Source organism: Glandiceps talaboti, chromosome 18 (assembly GCF_964340395.1).
Source record: "Glandiceps talaboti chromosome 18, keGlaTala1.1, whole genome shotgun sequence".
In the NCBI taxonomy this organism is placed as follows: Eukaryota; Metazoa; Hemichordata; class Enteropneusta; family Spengelidae; genus Glandiceps; species Glandiceps talaboti.
Genome location: NC_135566.1, coordinates 15632938 through 15654497, shown reverse-complemented (window position 1 = coordinate 15654497; position 21560 = coordinate 15632938). Strand labels below are relative to the sequence as shown.

Sequence of the window (21560 nt, the reverse complement as noted above, 5' to 3'; positions counted from 1 at the left end):
TTTCGCCTTCGATCACTTCTTTTGCAAAAACATGTTTAACAAAGAGTGATGTCAATAGTGACCATATGGATGAGGATTGGGTATTTATTTTGGATTGTTAATTTGTAAAACAATTTTATGATGGCTTTTTACATGAAAAATCTATGTGAAACAACATATGCATAGACCAAGTCTATGTTTGTAACTCAATAAATTGCAAAAAGATTAATGAATGTGTAAAATCTTTGTTATTGTACGTACATAAACAAAGGTTTTACACTTAATCTTTCGCAATTTATTGAGTTACAAACAAGGACTTTGTCTATGTTATTTCACATAGATTTTTCATGTTGAAAGCCATGATATATAAAAATGTTTTACAAATTCAAAATCCAAAATAAATACCCAATCCTCATCCATATGGCCACAGAATAATACTTTTGCATAAAGCAAATGAATGGCGTACAAGCGTGTAGTTACGTACGAAGTAAATACATTTTATCAGTGTTTGAAGTTGGTCCCTGGATATGCACGTATGCACCCCATATGCCCACAGTCACCTAGTCTGGATGCATGGTTTCTAAAGAAATGAGTGACTGAGTGGAGGTGTAAATTGTAACAATACTGTATGTGAGCTAACATATTCAATAATAAAACGATGTCCTTTTAAAGTGCAAACACCGGTGACAGCATTTTTGAATATTCGTAAACACGTAATAATGATATTATTTTGTATTATGATGATCCTTGAATAGAATATTAGCTCACTTGAGCTGCGATCCGATAAATCTCGTCTGCCAAGTATTCAAATTGACGACGTAGAGGGCGTGCTTTGGAATGTAGAGACATCATGCATCATCATGATGATCATAATGATCCTATTGTCTTGTGACTGATATCAAAAACTACTTGACCCATTACCTTGGTATTTGACGGGGATGTTAGTTTTAATGTTTTGTTCATATTTAGTCTAAAAACTGATCATACTTTAGGTAGATTGGGCTAAAAACTGTGGGAGATGTTCAAAATTCATCAAGCACTACATATTAACAACACTTTATGATTAAACCATGCACCATACAGGTACGATCAAAAGACTTCATCCTTAGTGTAGTCTAGATGCTATCTGTGGCTTCTAATCTCAAGACCTTCACCAGTCTAGCCCAATGAGAAATCATGAACCAAAAGTTTTTCATGCAAATGAATAAACCCCAAGTGTTAGAATGATGCAAACAGTGTTTTTATAAGTAGTGTCCTGATAAGACAAATATATACCATATTTGGACATTATGTAACTGCCCACATTCATGTCGACGATTACACCCTACAAACTCTCTGCCAGCATACCTCTTGCACTTCACTGTGAAATTAACCTTTACCTTTTGTGTCATTGAGTAATAAATACAGGGGAAGATTCCATTTGATGTAAAACAATGATTTATTTGAGTTCTCTGTAAAATAGAAATTTCAAATAGGCCTTTCCAAAATTTGCCATGGTGGCGCTCTACTTCCTGTCTGTGTGTACCTTGGGGGTATACATGGTATAGATTACTTGGTTAATCATAGAGCACTGCTGCTTTCTTTGATGTCTGAACAATGTGAAAAACATCCCTGATTTACACTTCTACAGAATACAAAGAACAAAGCTCTTTAAGAAACAGTACTATGAGGTGATGATACCCCAATTTGAGTGAGGGTGCTGTATTCTCAATTTCCTGTTTGCAGTCTGCAATGGCCTTTTCAGTTTGATATACAAAGAATTGGGCTGTGAGTGTGAAAACCATCATATGGCTGCAGAGTTGCATGTTGTTCCAAATCATACTAAACCAAGCAGTGACTGCAATGTAAATCCATACTGGTTTATAGGTGCCATCAAAAAACCACAGCTGCACATAAAACTAGTGAAATAAGGGTCTTGGAATCCTGATTGTGGGTTTCACTGTTATGAAATGAATTGCAAAATGTTATACATAAAATTTCAGAATCAAAACCTAGAATGTAGTCATATGTATAATAAATGTAACTTTTAATAAATTTTAATCTGTTGTACATTTGGCTGAAAGGTCACAGTAAAAGTCATCCAGTATGGAACTTGCAAACCCGCCATCTTGAATATCCTGAATGTTGCATCATGGGAAATGTGATGATAAATATGAATCAATCAGCATTGTAAACAATATTGTTACATTGTTTGTAACCACAAATAATCTAGTCATGGTTACCCTGACCATTGTAGGAGGTTTATTCTATCGATAGCTCCAGATTAGGCATGCAAACAATAGCGCCTGTGTAGTGATGGTTTGTATGTACGCCAGGATGTAAATGACTGCTTTTTCATGCATCCTCCACCTATGATCATGAGGTCATGTGTTCTGAATAATGGGTCAATCTGTCGACAAACACTGAAGTATACAGCTATAAATTTCAGTTAGCAATTTTCAAGTTTGTGTTTGGAACAAAAGTTCAATTCAATGCCAAAGAAATACCCACAATCGTTAAAAAAAACATTTAGTAGACAAGATGGACGAGTGAAAATTCAAAAAAATCAAAATGTCAGGAAATAGTGTAGTAGTAGTAGCAGCGTTAGTCCTTCAAGTCTACTGGTTGGCTAGGCGTCGGGTAGCCTGTAATATATGTCCTGTCGCTCTGCCCTCATCGGTACGGTGAGAGGGGTTGACCGATGTTTGAGGGCGCTCCATCACAATGTACCTTACAGACTAGAGGTCAGGATATGGTGACAATAAGACTTTGAAGTTTGGGAGTTTGTTGACATTCATCTTACAATAAGACCCGATTAATCGTGTATATGATCAGTTTAGCATTATCAGTCTCCAGCAATGACCTTCAAGCTATTCACTTGTTTCACCAATCCACTAATTTTATCACTCCTGTAAGGAAAGAAAACATGGAAATACTTGTAAAATCTTCCACTGATAGATTTATGGATTAGGTAACACTTTTACCAAATTGATAAATTTATACTTTAATCTCTTTGCAATACACATGTTGGTTCCAAGATCTCCCCGTACAACTGTATATATTCTGTATGTGCTGGGGTGTTGCATGTGCTACCCAGATGCCGTGGATGGTTGTCAACTGACCAGTACCCTGTGTTAAAGGCACGACTGCCTTTGCCTGGGACCCTATTTTGCATATGACTGACTGTATGTTTGGAGGTGGAGAACTTGTGATGACTCACAGGCAAGTAATCACCAAAATATAAACATTCCCTATTTGGGTTGTTCACATGCAAATGACGCATATTTGAATAATCCTGAGTGACACATAATCTAAACAGCTGTTTGCAGGGGAATTTGTCTCATTTTGAAAGTTTTTTTTCATTCTATGAAACAAACAGATTGATATTCAACTAATTTGTGTATCAAGTTACCATCCTATGACATTCACAAACAATTTGTACATGATACATGACCTGTGTGTTTCTCTGAGCACAGAAAAAAAATGCTGAAAACAAGACCCAGAAGCTAGTGCTCTGTACAGCAGTTTGTATTTCCCGCATTTGCATGGATTTGCCATAATCCTCTTTATATAGGGCAGTTCTGTGTTTAACAGTAAAATCCTTCTCTGTTATTAATGGTGTTAGTCTTTATTCTATAAAATCACTCACATTTAAAGTGGCCAACACATCTTTCCATCATTTTATAATGAAAATATTATTTCAAATGTAATAAAGAAAAAACAAGCCAAAAGGTAACAACATAAGCAACGTAGTCTCACGCAATGCATCTTGGAACCGGAAAACTGACTATTCTCATAGCAAAGAGACTGTGGTAAATGTGATGTCATAAGCAAAGGTTTTCCCATAGTTCATAGCAGTAATCAAAACAAGAATAGTAAGTCTGACTGGACTTTATCTATAATTCTTCCAAATCTATCGTTGATCAATGAACACTAACTGGATTTCAGCGAGATGTAAGAATTGATAATACATATTTTACTGCAATTGTCTATACAAAATACTTATTGCTCTTTACAGTGTGATGTGTACTTGTTTTGTCAAACGAAATACTGACAACCCTAATTATCAATACATATGTACCAGTGATTGCTTACACCAGTGTGTACACATACTTGTGGTATTTGCAGCTGTATGCATATGATATGCAAATATGTGCAGTCATACATGTTTATACCTTGTCATGAAATCACATGATTGCATAGTATCATTTCTGTTATCTCAAATAAACATATGTACCAATGATTACTTGCATTGGTGTGCGTACACACTAGGGGTATTTGCAGCTGTTTGCAAATGATATACAAATGAAGTCATACCGTGTACACAAAATCGCTTGATTGCACAGTATGGGTTTTATGGAAATTAGCTGTTTTGAATAAATATATGTAATAATAACAGAACCAGTTACCTAATTCCACATATGTGTCAATGTGGATACGCAGGAGTATTTGCACATCTGCTTGCAGTGTATTCTACTGCACTAGTCTCATGGAAAATACTCACTAGTCTCATGGAAAATACACCTGCAGAGAATACTCATGTAATTACGCGCAAGCACTCAACACTTTATGGCGGTCTGTCAATATGGTTTGTCTCCTGTAAAAGTTAGTTGATTTGTGCGTGAAATACTTACTCCTCTCTGAGAATGGTCCGTACTTGTTTAATTTGTGAAGGACTCATGGAGCCAAGTTTTTTAGTCTGGCCACTATGTGAGATCTGTCGTCTCTGATATTCTTCCTTGGTTTTCACCTATATACACAAAATAAAACAAATCATCAGTTACCATGACAATCTCATGAAATGAATTATCTGTTGTGATGAAAATGTACTGGGCAGAAATACATTCCCACAAACATAAACAAACGAACTCCAGTTTGAACAAGTGAAATCAGTCACAGAGAGAGAGACAGAAAATCATTCAGCTCGGAGTCAACATCAGAAAAAGGCAGGACACACAATCAGTAGGGGTTTGATATCCACTGCAGTCCTATCTTACACTGATAATGTCAATAAGTATTATAATCATAATACCACGTTGCCCCTGACAACCAAGCAATGTGACCTAGTTTGAGTGTGAACGCCAGTGTATTTGTATATGTAAGAGATGTGTATGGGATAATGCAGTTGTATACTGAATATCATCACATCATCACCACAAAAGGAACCACTGTATACATCATTTACTTCATTATTTACCAACCTGTTGAAGTGAATTTTTCAAATGTTTTAATCTTTCACCCATTGTTGAAACTTCTTTCTTCATATTCTTCTCAGCATCTGATAAAGCAGGCAGTCTGGATTCCAAATTTCTCAAAACAGTTTCAATTCTGTAGAAAGGATAGAAAAAGTACAGTACATACATTTATCACATAAAATGCAGGGATCATAATAAACTCAAAATAAAATGACAGTAAAACCAATGCGCATCATGTCACCTAGGCTGGCCACTAGAGAGTCTCTCCCCACTTACATCCATGTCGGTGATGCTGATGTACACTTTTCCTCTAGTGGCAATACCTTGGTGTCACTTTTAACTGTCATTTGAACATGTCGGAGCATTTTTCATGGAGCATCATAAATTCACTTATTATTATTAGTAGTATTAATACTGCCACTATAAGTAAATTATTTTGTAATTACATGACTCACCTATGTAAAAGTTGTTCTTGTGTATCCTTGGCATCTTCAAGTTTATCCGCAATCTCTTCTGCTTTACCTTTGATTTCATCTCTTTCATCTTCAAAATCTCGTAGTTCAATCAGCTGTTGTTCTTTTTGATCTCTAAGTACTTGTACCCTATATAAAATAGAGAAATCATAATATTTTTATGTTTTGAATTTTACATGCTAAAATAAAAGCCATTAGTTCCTCTGATTCTGTTTCGCATACTTCAATAAGTTGATGTTCTTTCATCTTTCAAATCAAATAGTGACATCACAAATCATTATGATCTTGGATCGGCTTCTTAATTAGATATTTCTCTTTTTGTACCCTATCTGTACTTGCACCCTATTTGAAATAGCAACATTACAACTTAAAGCGTTGAATTTGTGTTCATGTTATCTTAATAATAGCAAATGACACTTTGATGTGTCAGGTATTTCTTTTAACAATGGAGACATTCTTTGCAGTGCAAGAACTTTTTTGACTCTGTGGCTAGAAATTTTTATTACTAAAAATGAAAACATAAGTTATGGCCTGTAGTGGCTTGAAATTTATGCTACGCAAAGAACGTTGGTAGTCAGGCATATTTATGACAGGCGACAGTGGTTTGAAAATTTATACAAACTCCAGAGATCCTTGTTACAGGGCTGTAGATATTTGTACTATGAATACACACCTCTTGGCAATTTCTTCTCTGGCAGTCTCTTGCTTAAGAATATATTCTTCTCTGAAGACCTGAGTAGCACGACTTAGAATTTGAAGACACTGTTGTTGAGACATTTCAGTTTGTGGATGAGATCTAGAGAAAGTCAAAACTTTAGTATAGTAATCTCACATGCAACATGCCAATGAAATTTTAATAACATTACTTATATGGAACTTCCTTATACTTAACTTCATTATGTTATATAGCATGCTGCATTTCCCAATAAATGATGACTTCAAAAATCGACACATTCTGGTTACCCATCTTGGTCACAAGAGGGCGCACTCCATGGGGAAAAATGGGGGTTAAAATCACATGACAGTACAGACAGCATTCAACACAATTTGGCTAGAAAAACTCTGAATTCCTAAAAATGATGTGATCTGAGACACAGCTGGCAGAATGCTTTGACTGGTTGATAATGCAATAAATTTTTACTGTGTAACACTGGGAATTGATGATTTTTCAATGGAAGCTACAGTACTCTACTACCATGGCCCTTAATTCTGGTATTACACTTGCTTCCATATAGTGCTCCTAGTGGCAAAACTATGTAATCTTTTGTCTTTCTGATAACCAGACTATGGCGTATACAGTAAATTCTTCAACAGTGAGGTAGAAAAGAGCCTTGGGCACTTTCACTTCACTATAAGAAAACTTCTCCAATTACATGCAGACATTAAAAGTCAAAACTATGCTTCTGTTATAGACACTCCATGGACATGTGATCCCAGCATAAAATGTCTACAGATAAATCAAAATTTAGCACTTCAGTAGTCTAACATTCAGTAACACTACTACTTACTTGAGTACTGGATTAGATGTGTTCCTTTGTAAAATCATTCTGATGCGTCTATCAAAAGGCTCAGAATGGAGTTTTCCCAGAGGTGAACGTCCTTTGACAGCGTGTGATGACATTGATGACAGCAATGGCATTGAAGAGGAGTATGTGTTTCTAGAAAGTAAGATAAAACAGTGTCCACATTTATAGACAGTATGAACAAAGTACATAAACAAATAAATGTTTAGTTACACTAAAGAGAGACAGAACTATAAATCTAGACATTCAGTCTGTCTAAAACACCAAGGTCGTCTCAAGTGAGGATCACTACTATTAAAACTCGGAGTGAAAGAAACCATTGAGATCAAACAGCAACACTTGTCATTACTGGGTAATCATGGACAAGGGGATAAAAATACAGCTATTTAGATGATATTCCCCAATATTTTTTCTTTGTTCAGCCAAGGAAAATACGAGTGACCTAAGGGGCCTTTGTCACTACGAGTGACAACGTTTAGTTCACGAGTATTTTCTGGCTGAATGAAGAAAAATATTGGAGAATAACATAATTATACCAGTGGCAGTAATATCAAAGAAAAATCAGGGAAAATAATGGCAATTTGAACGTTTTGACTCATATTTCGAACACAGCAGAACCAGTGATGTACTAACGCATTGTCGTGACATAGACATGCATGATGTAGAACAACCAGAGTATATATTCCATATTTTTGTTCTAAATGGCTAGTGCATGGCATAATATACAACATCTGACAAGTCTATGTCACTAAACTGTGTACAGTATCAGCTGAAGAAGGTTTCGGACTCAGCCCAAAACATACAAGGTTAAAACAATACATCAATGCTCTGAGTTCAAAACTATTTCTAATAACATATTTTATTGTATTTCTATAGTTGGTAAAATAATTTTGGGGAATTTCAGTAAAATGCCGACTTGAATAGACTTTATCTACTTGTTACTTTTAACAACACTGATGTACACAAGTAATCAAACTAATTTACCATATAACCAAATTAAGGTACTATGGTTTGCAAGAGACAGGTATGTACCAGTAATTATTACATATGTACCAAAGATTACTTGCGCCGATGTGCACGCATACTAGTGGTATTTGCATTGCGGTACATACTGAAAACATTATTGTATACCTGCATGCAAATCATATGCAAATGAGGATACCATGATTTGTTCTGCACGGAAGCTTGTGATCGCATATTGTCACTTTTACAGAAATTTGCCATTTCAGATAAACATATGGAATAATAACAGAATCCCATGACACATGGGTGCAAGTGTGAGTACTTGGGGTATTTGCATGAGTGCTTGCAGTGTTTTCTGCTGCACTTTCACTCGCTTTGCTCATGAAAGTACTGCCGCAGAGAACACTGCAAGCACTCATGCAAATACCCTGAGTATGCCACACTTGCACTCATGGATCATGGGAGTTCTGTCACATTAAATTGTACTTACATTAAAGGTAAAGCAATGCATTCTATTGTAGATGTTAAACATAACAGCGTTACACCCAGTAACTTGTCACTGACAATACAGAAACCTTGGATGGGAGCTGGAACACTGAAACATAGAACAAACACAGTACTTAAATATTAATATGATATAGACGTTTTCAGAACTATACTAACATGGAGGAGAAATCTGGTATAACTTACACAGATTTCTCTACCTTGTACAGTGTTTTTGCAAAACTCTGAGAACCATGGTAACAGGTGGGGGAAATCTGGTAATAGATTTTAATACCTTGTATCATAATTTCGGTATAGAAGCCCAGTATTAAACTCGGGCAGATTTTACCGTCATCAACAACGTTTAAAAAACACTGGTAGGAACCCTGATTGCATTACTTGGGAACTCAGGTAGAATTTACCTACTTACTTAACAAAAACACTGATAAAGTCTTTCAATTTTGGGTGTATATTTGTTGGTCCTCAGAAAGAATTTGGCGTAAATACCAGTAAAGTGACTAACCTGTCAGCAACAGGCCTGGTACACACTAAATGTTCTGCTCTACAGGCCTGGTCTTGACTGAATTCCAATAGACTATTATCATCTTCACTGTCTGCAATGTTGATAAGATAATAAAACATAGTTTAATATACAAAGCAAATCCTGAATTTCTTGAGTGTAACTAAAATGCAATGAATACCAATATGAGAAAATATTTTGAGGAACTGAATTTTGCCCTGTAAAATTTGATAAAATATTAAAACATGTTGTCAAGTGGTCATATGGATTTGTTATGTATTTTGGATTTTAATTCATAAACAATTCTATCATGGCTTCATACTTGAAAAATCAATGTGAACTTCAACATTGACTTAAGTTTGTGTTTATAACTCAATACATTGCATTAAGCTATGAAAATGTGTGAAAGTCATTGTACGTACAGTAACAAGCATTTTACACATTTATTAATCTTTTGCAATGTATTGAGTTACAAAAAAGGACTTGCCATATGTTGTTTCACATTGATTTTTCAAGTAGGAATTAAGCCGTGATAAAATTGTTTTATAAATTAAAAATCCACAATAAATACCCAATCCTCATCCATATGGCCACTTCAAACACAATGTTTAAGTCAATACTGTCTATTACATTATACTTACAGCACAAGTCTTGTAGTTTAGGCAGCCATGTTAGTGCAATACTATGCACCCCAGCACTGTGTGAGCAATGGTATCGTTCTGCACTGCTAGGATCTACAGAGAGTCAGAACAGATCAAATTAGGTTGTGGTCCTAGAGTAATATCAATTTGACGAATGTCTTATCAACATATTGTAATGCTATTACTACACTTGTAAATTAAATATACAAGAGTTTGAGGAAAATTAAAACTAAATAATGGTACATTACAATGTCTACATATGTTTAAATGTATGTGTTATTACTCTGGTAATCCAGCCTTCGGTTTACTAAGATAGACACAAACTCAATCTATTCTCGCAACATGTTGGTACAACAGTGGTAAGCTATTGAATGGACATTGGTTTAGTGATAGTTTTAGTAGGCATTGCAGAGTTTTATTGACAGAGTTCCATGAACTTGCTGTGTACTGTTTTGGGACTTCCAATGTTTACACTATCTTGATCACAGGGTGATTAGAATCACACAACAGAGGAACCGCTATCATCCACTTGTGTAATCTGTCACATTGAAGAACAATAGATTTAGTTTGCGTCTATCTTAATAAACTGATGGCTCGATTACCAGTCGTATGTCCAACGTTTGTGTAATGTTATGGGAAATATCATGCCTAACCTTTCTGCTGTTATTATAGGAAATGTCATATCTAACCTTTGTGCAATGTTATCGGAAATGTCATGTCTAACCTTTGTGCAATGTTATGATAGTATATATCATGTCTAACCTTTGTGCAATGTCATTAATTTCATATCTAACCTTTGTGCTATGTCATTATAGTAAATGTCATGTCTCACCTTTGTGCAATGTTATAGGAAATGTCATATCTTCATCCACATCATCCAATGAAAGGGATAATTCTACTTCTACATTCTCATAAACATACAGAGACAATTCTGCTTCTCTCCTGTAGCTGGCATCACTCCAACTCTGTAGTAATGACAAAACAACCCGACAAATTGTCACAACATTATGGAGCAAGTTTCATTTTGGAACTCATCATTTTTCGTAACGCAATATTTTCTACAAACTTTAGTTTGTTATTTACTGAATGTTCACTATGCATTTTCCTTGGCTGAACAAAGAAATATATTGGGGAAATAAATATCTGAATACAACATGACTTACCAATGTGTCATCACTGTCATCATCTCCTTTGCCTAGGACAATACAGTGATACAAGTTACCAGATGATGTAGCAATAACTAGAACTGGAGGACTACTTTCAAGACAAATGATGTTACATGCATCTAAACCATAGTTGTCTTCTGCTGGTGGATGCATTGTTAATGGACCTTGAACTGTGTGTCGTACAGTGCTGTAATCAAAACACAGGGATGTAGAGTTAATGGACATTGAACTGTGTGTCCTACATACAGTGCTATTATGCAAACACAGGGATGTATACATCTTGACCTTGAATTGGACTTTGAACCTTCTTGGGTGAATTATTAATTTAAAAGGACTTTTCTGGGGCTACGTTTTCTTCATTTATTACCATGGTAATGTGTAAGGGGAATTAATAACTAATGACTGCAATATGTTAGGAGTTTATTACCTTTGATCTGATACCACAACTGGTAAATAATAGATATCCCCATTTCCTCTCAGAATATATACGGGGTAGATGAGTGCTGGGTCTTCAGTTTTCTCTCTCCTTGATTCTGATTTAGATTGTATTTCTATAGGCTGACCAAAGTCAAAGGACACTGCTATCTCTCCAAGGACTTCATCATATTCAGATGCAGTATGTGACTCGCCCAGTGAATAGACCTGACAGACGTTCTGTGGATCACTGGTTTCATAAACTCTATAATGAAAATATCACATTAATATAATTAATTGCAAACAGAGACAAGTACGGTATGCTTGACTGGCTCGAGTCATCACATTTTACAATAGTTGTCTTCATAACATTTTTTAAAATGATATTTCACTTTCTTAAAAACAATCTAGTAATAAACCAAAAAAAAAAAATTGCTCCAGCTCACTTATGCCTATCCATACCAGGGACTCATGCTGGTCCATACCAGGGACTCATGATGGTCCATACCAGGGACTCATGCTGGTCCATACCAGGGACTCATGCTGGTCCATACCAGGGACTCATTCTGGTCCATACCAGGGACTCATGCTGTTCCATACCAGGGACTCATGCTGGTCCATAACAGGGACTCATGCTGGTCCATACCAGGGACTCATGCTGGTCCATACCAGGGACTCATGCTGGTCCATACCAGGGACTCATGCTGGTCCATACCAGGGACTCATGCTGGTCCATACCAGGGACTCATGCTGGTCCATACCAGGGACTCATGCTGGTCCATACCAGGGACTCATGCTGGTCCATACCAGGGACTCATGCTGGTCCATACCAGGGACTCGTGCTGGTCCATACCAGGGACACGTGCTGGTCCATACCAGGGACTCGTGCTGGTCCATACCAGGGACTCGTGCTGGTCCATACCAGGGACTCGTGCTGGTCCATACCAGGGACTCGTGCTGGTCCATACCAGGGACTCGTGCTGGTCCATACCAGGGACACGTGCTGGTCCATACCAGGGACTCGTGCTGGACCATACCAGGGACACGTGCTGGTCCATACCAGGGACTCGTGCTGGTCCATACCAGGGACTCGTGCTGGTCCATACCAGGGACTCGTGCTGGTCCATACCAGGGACTCGTGCTGGTCCATACCAGGGACTCGTGCTGGTCCATACCAGGGACTCGTGCTGTTCCATACCAGGGACTCGTGCTGGTCCATACCAGGGACTCATGCTGGTCCATACCAGGGACTCATTCTGTACCAGGGACTCATGCTGGTCCATACCAGGGACTCATTCTGGTCCATACCAGGGACGCATGCTGGTCCATACCAGGGACTCATGCTGGTCCATACCAGGGACTCATGCTGGTCCATACCAGGGACTCATGCTGGTCCATACCAGGGACTCATGCTAGTCAAACCAGGGAATGGATGCAGGTTCATACCAGGGACTCATGCTGGTCCAAACTGGGAATGTATGCCAATCCATACAAAATACAATGTCTGATATTAACACAAGTAAAGTCCACTTATTTGAATCTCAAGTTCTTGCATTTAGTCCTATCTTATCAGTGGAGGGCAAAAGGATTACAGAAGATCATTCTTCTGTTCAGACCAACTTTTTCTACAGCTCTGCATCACAAATGTTGTTGTCATCCAGGTTTTGATCCCAATCTGACATTAGTCTAAGACTATATTAGTTTCATTGTTAGGTACTCACCTCAATACATTGTCTGATGTCAATACTATCAAATGTGTATCTGTTTCACTGCCAGGATACCACGATGCTTGCAGCACACACGTTGATGAATGAGATATGAAAAATCTTTCTGCTATGGTAACCGTTCTGAAACAAATATATGAATAAATGAAATATATAATATTCATTCTGTTTATTTAAAACTGATCATAACAGACTTCATCTAGCATGTACATCCCTCAGTTATAAACAAAATGTGTACCCCACCCCATCAGTTATTAACAATCATCTTATGATTATGTTGAACAATTCTCATTGTAGATATCCCAAGAAACATCTCAACCAACATTCTAGCCAATCCGCCAAGTACATGTTGATTTTGAGGGTTTTTTGATCAAAATTACTTTGTACACCATATCAGTATATCACAACCTACAAATATGTCATGTACATACCTGGCATTATGTCACAGCAAATCACATTTCACCACTTTACAATATATCTCATGATCATCACATTACATCACATCATATCATATTACAACACCTCTCACATCACATTTCACCACTTTACAATCATATCATATTATATCCCACTACAATACCTATCATCACATTAACAGTAGTCCCATGCTAACACTAGACTACCAATTCTTGTCATGGGGCTACCATAATTAGCAGCTGGTAACCCACTTTGGCTACCACTGATTATGTGATGAAGATGGAAGATTTATGGACATGAAAGTATTTTAACACCACACACATTTCCAATAGAGGAAATCTGTTTTCAGTTCAGGAATATGGGACTACAATCCTTGGGCTACCAATTTCTGAAATTGGTAAATTTCTGAAATTGGTAGCCCACTTGGCATGCTAGGACTACCATCACATCACACTGTAGCTCGGCATAGTTCAACTTCAAGTCATACCAATATTCCTATTTTAATATAACACTATCAGTAATAAGTCTAACTGTTACACATACCTACAAGTAATTCTTGGTTTTCCTCCTTCGAAATCTGCATATTTACCCCATCGCCTTGGTAACTCAAGAACACTCACACCATGATTCCCAATCAATGCTACATGTGAACCTGTTAGATTTATCTTGATTCGGTTGACTTGGAATCTTGGTGGATTGGTGCTAAACAACGTCTGAAAATTTAGGGAATAAACATTGATTGACTTGAAATCTTGGTAAATACACTGTTCTCAAGTTATCGGAATCACAAAATATATCAAGTAATGCTACCCTTTTCTGGATTTTCAATTATTTTGTTGTAAAAAATATTAACTTATAAGAATCTTCAAAAATATTAAATTTCATTGCAAATAATAATTTAGAATACACTATGGATGAAAAATGTTAGGTTAATTCCCTCGAAAATGTTGATTTGGAATTCCATCGGTAACATTTACTACACTGTTTACGCATCCTGTATCACCTGTCCTCCTCTGGACTCTCTCACCTGGTACACATGATTTCTCTGAGAATCGTCGGAGTCTAGCAAATTTTTCAAGTTAGTGGTAAGTAAATGGGCATTATCTTGATCCCAGATGAAAATATCGCTATCTTTCACCGCCAGTAATTCCCTTGAATTCTCTGTTTGTCTTGCACATTCCACATTTTCTCTTAAAACGTCAAATATAGGATGAGAGTTCAAAGCAAAGCGCCATAAGCTAGACGAGGAAGTCGCCATCTTGCTGCACATCCATCAACACAACAAGTGTTCATATTCATACTTTAGGGGAGGCCGCCTTACATTTTCCATGTGCATGAAGACTGTCAACCATGTTTGTCCTATAAAAATACATTTTTCGGATTTATTTTATCGTACTTTATACAGTGCTTTACATATTTTTTGAAATCAGACGATATTATTGACTATCTAATCATGTTGGACATGGTTTGTAATCGGTTGGTTTCGAAAGGCCTAACGATCCCTCCCTACACAAGAGTGGAATAAGCACGATCTCACGAATTTACAACCACTCTCGTGTAATACGAGACTGCAGTCGTGGATCCCAGAAGAGATCAAGATGGCTGCGGCCAATCTAGCATCGATGCATCAGTATTGGAAAACTTTTGATTTACCCCAAATACAGGTAAGATTTTAACATTTTGACTAAGTTAAGAGTCTATAAATATGACTGCCGAAATTTAATGGCGATTTACCAAAAGGAAGGGGCTCCAAACGTTGGTTAAAAATGTGATTGATCAGCGCCTATCAGAAAATGATCGATAAAGTGACGAATGTCTTTGAGAACAAAAGCCAAGCCCGCTCGGAACGTAAACAGTATTACATTGGGCGATATCAACGTCACAACAGCACATGCGACTTACAGATAGTATTCATTCGGTCTCTGGATGCACTCTTTTCAAACTTTATGAAAGTTTTTGGAAGATTTGACCAATTCTTCATCTTTGAATGCAAGCATCATTTTCATCCGTGCAACCCAATGTGGGCTAGGCTGCGCACTACGTGTACAAAGCTCGGCGTCAGCCCGCTGTATACACTCCGGCTGTCACCTCAGTGGTGATGTCAGTAAAATGACGTACAACGTTGTATTTGATATGGCGTGTTGTTTGTAAACAGACAAAAAAATTCATATTGTGATACAATTTTCAGTTTTAACAAAACTTGAATAATTAGACAGCGAGAATCGATTCAAGGCAAGTTGACTGTTCTGTTCAAATCGAATTATTTTCATGGGTTTGCATGCTAATCACACATAAATAACGGATCAATATTATCGAGTGATTGATTGCAACCCAATTATAATAACTCCCACTCTGCATGTAATTTCCATATCAAATCAATACTTCACTGTTCAACACTTTAGTAAATGCAACACTAACATTGATAATGTTTCAATGTTTGGGGAGGGATGAAGTAGTCAGTTGGGGGTTTTGAGGGGTGTGGTAGTCAGTGACTAGCATAGCAATGGAACCATAAAAATCTCTCAAGGCTTTTCTTTACATGTGATCTTTTCACATCCAAAAATATTGAAATTATTTTTATACTGAAATGTGAATTATGATATGAAATGTAAATATTTAATACTTTTCTATTTCGGTCATCTTCAATATTGAATAAATATTTTTTTTTAATATTTGCTGGTTGTGAACAATTTTTTTTGTAATCATTTTGTCATCTTTTGATGTATTGTTTATTCAGTTATTGATTTGTTCAACTGATCTTTGTAAGTAATTTGACACTTTCAGTGAAGTTTGATAAATTGATAGTGATAAGATATTATTTTTTTAAATGCAAATGTTGACATTTCATTTCCAAGTTCACCACATGAACACCCTCTTTGCTTATATTTTATATTAAAACTTGAAGTTATACACTCACTGTTCAAGGAAATTTAGATTAATTTGAGTGAATGGTTTAATTGATGAATATACATGTAGAGTGTTTCCTGTCTCTGAACAAATTGGTCTTTCACAGTTATGTGCGTGAACTGTAGAAAAATGATTGCTTCTTTCAGTTTTGCATTTTCTTCCGTTCTGGAATTTTCATTCTTTCTTCCTTACAAATATGACTTTCACTGTTGTTCACCACTCCATCTTACGCCCACGTTTGTTAAGAATCTAACTAGTTACATCAGAGAATTTACTACAGGGATTCTTCTTAGTATTATCAAATACTTTTGCATCCAAAATTACCTTGCCTTTCAAAAGTTGACGTATAGAGTACTATGTACCAAATGTTCTCCCTAAAGTAGGTGTGTGTGTGTGTGTGTGTGTGGGGGGGGGGGGGGGGGGGGGGGGCTGAGAACTTCCGTAATTTCTAACAACTCTCATGGTAAAATTAAAACTAGATTTCTAACTACTTCCAGTGTTTTTGCTAAGGGTAGTAAGGAGGTAAAACCTACCAGGATTCCTATTATCATTTTATCTGGGTTCCCAAACGAAATTACCATAGACTCTGTGGAAACACTGCCATTTTACCCCTTTCTCCCTTTCTGTTACCGGGGTTCCCCAACCATAGCAAAAATGCTGAAAGTTTTCAGTTCAAAGGATGATCCTAAAGAGTCATCAGATACTGTGTCAGTTCAGTGTTGTTGTTATACACTGACACACATATTTCCAGTATTTCAATTTCAAGGAGGATGGACTGTCGTCCAAACAAGTGACCCCTGAATTAATTTCTGTGGACAACGAGTCCTTATGTCGAGAATTTGTAAGTTAGAACACAAGCTTATTTGGTATATAATGGGTGTAATGTTTGGTTAAATTGTAGAATGTTTCCCAGAAGTTTTAAAATATTTCATTGTCCATCCCACCCCACTGTCCAATTATACATGTATGTGGTCTAGACAAACTTGTTAACTGATATGTAAACTAATCCCAGGCAAGCTGTCAATTTGTGATCTTCAGTACAAGTTTGCTTGCAGGCAACACTAATAAGGTAGTCGCTCTTTGTAATTTATGAAATGACTAGCCACAAGCCATTCATATATATATCCATTTATCTTAATTTGTAGAGAGAATTAGATAGTGCAGCTACAGAACTTGCCAACAGACAGGATGAAAGTGATTCATCAAGAAAACGACTGGTTGAGCAGTCAAGAGAATTCAAGAAAAATACTCCAGAGGTAATGAATACTTTTATCATGTTTCATTATTAGATATTATATCGTGCACGAGTGAAGTTGAACAAAAAATATGGAATGTATACTTTGGTCATTCTGTGTCGCGACAACATGCATCTATGTTGCGACAACGTGTGTCTACATCACTAATTCTGCTGTGTTCAAAATATGAGTCAGAACATTAAAAATTGCCATTACTTTCCCCGATTTTTCTTTGATATTACTGGTGCTTGTATAATTGTTTTATTCTTGAACATTTTTCTTCATTCAGTTTGAAAATACTCATGACCTAGGGGTTGTCACTACTCGTGGCTAGACTTGTTGTGACAAAGCCCCCTTAGGTCACTCATATTTTTCTTGGCTGAACGAAGAAAATTATTTGGGAATAATATCTAATTATTCCGCAATAGTTTTCTTAGTTTAGTCAAGAAAAATATGAGTGACCTAAGAGGCCTTGTCACTATGGGTCACTAGACGAGTAGTGACAAATCCTTAGGTCACTGGTATTTTCTGGCAGAATGAAGAAAAATATTGCGGAATAATATAATTGTACCTCCACAAGCATAATGCATGAAAAATTGGGAAAAATAAGGGCAGTTTGGAATGTTTTGACTCAGATTTCTAGTGAGGTTTGTTATGGCATAGAATGACCAGGGTATATGATTCATATTTTCTGTTCAAAGACGATATCTTGGCTTGTGCATAGTATAATCAATGTTATCGTGTAATGTGACATTAAATACCATATATGAAAACCATTTTGTCTGCACTCAAACTGAAAATAATGGATTTAAACCCTGGTTGCTCGATGCCATGGCATTCCACATCTAAATCATTGGCTTTGCGGTGCTCACTATTAACGCCACCATTTTTTTCTTAAAATACAGCGTGTGCTCATATTATTCTTTGCCAATATTTTCCTTCATTCAGCCAAAAGCAAATTCTTGTTTTGACACTACTTGTCTTCAGCTCATATTGACAGGGCCGCTTATGTCACTCATATTTTCCTAGGTGGTATTTTGGATAATTTGATAAAATAAAGTAGAACGTAGTACATGTACATGTACTACCTTACGTAATATCCATGTATTAAAATCCATGTGTAGCTGTTTATATGGCTAATGGGTATCTTTCATACTCATGAACTTGACCTCAGTGACTTAAATGAGATGAGACACCTACAATAAGGAAGTTGATGTTAGTTATTATAATAACCAGGTCAGAGTTGAATATTTGTATACAGTAATAATTACATTCGTGATTTAGACCAGATGTATAACATCACCATGACATCATCAATCAATGAACATCATTTCAACAGATATATATCTCGCAAACAATCAAAGAATTGAATCATGTGAAATCCATTTGGGGAATTGTTCAAGATGATGAAGTTATTTTAATTATAGTAGATTTAATTTAAACATGATAAATAGTAAAAAATTTCGTGTCTTGATTTGTCTAGAAATGCTTTTGTAATTTGTATAAGAACACATTTATCTTGCAGCGGATTCTTTAGATGATTGATAGCCGTGATGACAATTTTAAATGATGGTGTTTCTCTCATACACAGGAAATCAGGAAAACAGTGGCTCCACTGTTGAAGAGCTTCCAGATAGAGGTCGATCATTTGTCAAAGAGAAGTAAAACAGCAGAAGCAGCGTTCTTAGCTGTGTATAAGAAACTTATCGATGTACCAGGTACGAAATCCACATAATCTATTATAGCTAAAATGATGTTGGCTTGGAGTTTCACTTATGGGACATTACTGTTTTTGACACAGAGTTAGGCATATTTTAACTCTAGACTAACAATAACAGAAATACAATAAACACAACAGGATCCTTTGCCCAATTACATTGAACACTGATAAGCATTGCTATTCTTGCACAGTGCAGTAAAAACAGGCTTCTAATGAAAACATTACTCATGGACTTGATGATTTGAATGGCTGCAATTGTTTATTTATTAACTGATAATCAACATATCAATTTGACTACTTCTAGATCCCCACTGTCTATGTAATGGTTTCTTTTGCATTTAATGAGAAATTGTCCTAGGGTGTGTCTAAATGTCATATCACATGAGTGAAACACCACACCTTCATCATTTTAGCTGTAAACCAGTTCTAATATTTCTACCAGTTTCAAGCATAGAACATGAAGTAGTAATGTTGTAAATTTCATTAGCTGTTCTATAGAAGCAGTCAAATAACTACAGGTTGTGATGTTGGCTGGTGCGGTGATCATGTTACAGTATCTAATTATTTATTTATTTACAACAATGCATCCATAAATCTTTTTTGTGCATTTGAATAAAATTCTTAAAAGCACATTACACATAATTACACAACATAGATACTAAAACAATACAGGTAAAAAAAAATAAATTAAAAAAAAAAATACCAGAGCTCTGGTACAGCAAAAAGAATAGTGAGAGTTTGGGTAAATCTTTAGATTGATGGCACATTAGCACCAATGAATTCCTGTATTTGTCATGAGTGATCGACAGTGTGCTTGTGGGATGTGAAGTTTGTTTCTGGTGTTGTATTGATAAATGGATGCATAGTTGTTATACAGCAGAAATATGAAAGGGTCGCTGAAAGACTGTGTGTATCATACACATTTTATGTTCCCCAAGCAACAATTTAGATAGATAAGAAACAAGCTTCCTACAGACCAGTCATTACAAATACAAACAATACCACACTCCTGTCGACAAGCTGGCACTGTATGTGTACACACATGTCAGCAAGCGGAACCATGCAAGCAGACTCAAAATCAATTTGTATGTGTCAAAATCTGAGCATGCAATGTGATGACATTAAATAGCTTCTTTGTTCCAAGGACATGTGTGTCTGTGTATCAGTACAGTTGGGGGTTGGATGGTATTGTTTATATTTGTAATGAGTGGTCAGTGGGAAACCCATTTCTTATCTATCTAAATTGTTCTTGAGGAACATAAAATGCGTATGATACACAGTCTTTGGGCGACCCTTTCATATTTGTGCTGTAAGTTGTGAGTAAGATCTGATGGGGCTTGTTTTCTATGCATTTTTGGGAAGTTTACTGAAATTTTTTATGACACTCTTGAACGGTTGGCCAATCGAGCAATTGTGATGTTGTAATGTGGGCTGGACTGCTAGTTGTGTATGTTGGTTGTGGTTTTATGTTGGTTATGTTACTAGTTACGTTGTTAGTGGCAGCTTAATACTATGTTGTTAGATGTCTTGTACATGTACGCATACACAGGTTATCACATATGGGAACAATTTTCTGATAGAACTCTTGATTGATGGATGAGTTTAATATACAGTAACCGTTAACTACCCAATTCAGTCAATTTATTCGAAATCATTTCACTCAATAATAAAGATTAATAGCAACACCCAATTATCAACATAGACAAACAGACTGAGTAGAACATCTATCAATAAAATTCTCTCAAAATTATGATGCTGATCTCTCCTGCCCCCACCCGTCTTACCCCAATATTTGTTTGTTTTGTTTTGATATAGGTTACAGCATGGCCACATTAAATCATTTGACTATTGTTTTTGTAAATCAACATACATAATAATTAAGTCAAACTTTTCAGGTGTTATTAACAATCATCTGAACGTTCCTTTGTTTAATTTATATCATATTGCAGTTGTGATCAATATAGAATGTATCTCCTTGATGTACATGTATAATTGATGTGTGAGACAACATTTTCTGTTCCCATGACTTTGACCTCTTTGATCAACTGATTCTAGAGGTGTACCCTGGTAATACTACACATGTAGTAAGTAGGATAACACGACACCAAAAAGTAAAAAGTTACCATAAAATTAAAAGTAATACATAGGGATGGAGAAGTCTAACACTTGTAATAGGCAACAAAATTTGTTAGCACTTTGAATTTTTCATGTATGTGTGCTA

The 21560-nt window shown here is 36.3% G+C and overlaps 2 protein-coding genes across 3 annotated transcripts in view; one reads left to right on the top strand and one right to left on the bottom strand.

The window, feature by feature from the left end:
* Window positions 1-1433: 1433 nt before the first annotated feature.
* Window positions 1434-14744, bottom strand: LOC144449143 (nucleoporin 88-like). Of its 2 annotated transcripts, none has more exons than XM_078139609.1 (15): window positions 14505-14744; window positions 14021-14190; window positions 13058-13183; window positions 11350-11601; window positions 10911-11109; window positions 10589-10721; window positions 9757-9849; window positions 9119-9209; window positions 8603-8707; window positions 7135-7284; window positions 6300-6422; window positions 5609-5755; window positions 5160-5286; window positions 4593-4708; window positions 1434-2867 (listed from the first exon to the last, which is right to left on the bottom strand). In XM_078139609.1, the coding sequence occupies exons 1-15, from the start codon at window positions 14733-14735 to the stop codon at window positions 2804-2806; spliced, it is 2127 nt and encodes a 708-aa protein (XP_077995735.1). In that variant the 5' UTR covers window positions 14736-14744; the 3' UTR covers window positions 1434-2803. The 2 variants fall into 2 exon arrangements, with proteins under 2 accessions (XP_077995735.1, XP_077995734.1); XM_078139608.1 differs by having other exon boundaries at window positions 10920-11109.
* Window positions 14745-15063: 319 nt separating this feature from the next.
* The window catches only part of LOC144448935 (protein CASP-like), a 44291-nt gene continuing 37794 nt past the window's right edge, over window positions 15064-21560 (top strand). Inside the window, exons 1-3 of the mRNA XM_078139312.1 lie at window positions 15064-15141; window positions 17530-17640; window positions 19211-19337. Of these exons, the coding sequence (XP_077995438.1) occupies window positions 15076-15141; window positions 17530-17640; window positions 19211-19337 (304 nt within the window). The 5' untranslated portion in view covers window positions 15064-15075. The remainder of the gene's footprint in view (window positions 15142-17529; window positions 17641-19210; window positions 19338-21560) is intronic.

Bases quoted from the DNA above. Each gene is read 5' to 3' on its own strand.
- LOC144449143 (XM_078139609.1), bottom strand. From the start codon at position 14,735: ATGGCGACTTCCTCGTCTAGCTTATGGCGCTTTGCTTTGAACTCTCAT. The intron at 11,602-13,057 runs GTGAGTACCTAA...TTTTCATTATAG, and splicing joins ACATCAGACAATGTATTGAG to AGTTTATGAAACCAGTGATC. The intron at 9,210-9,756 runs GTAAGTATAATG...TCAACATTGCAG, and splicing joins TAAACTACAAGACTTGTGCT to ACAGTGAAGATGATAATAGT.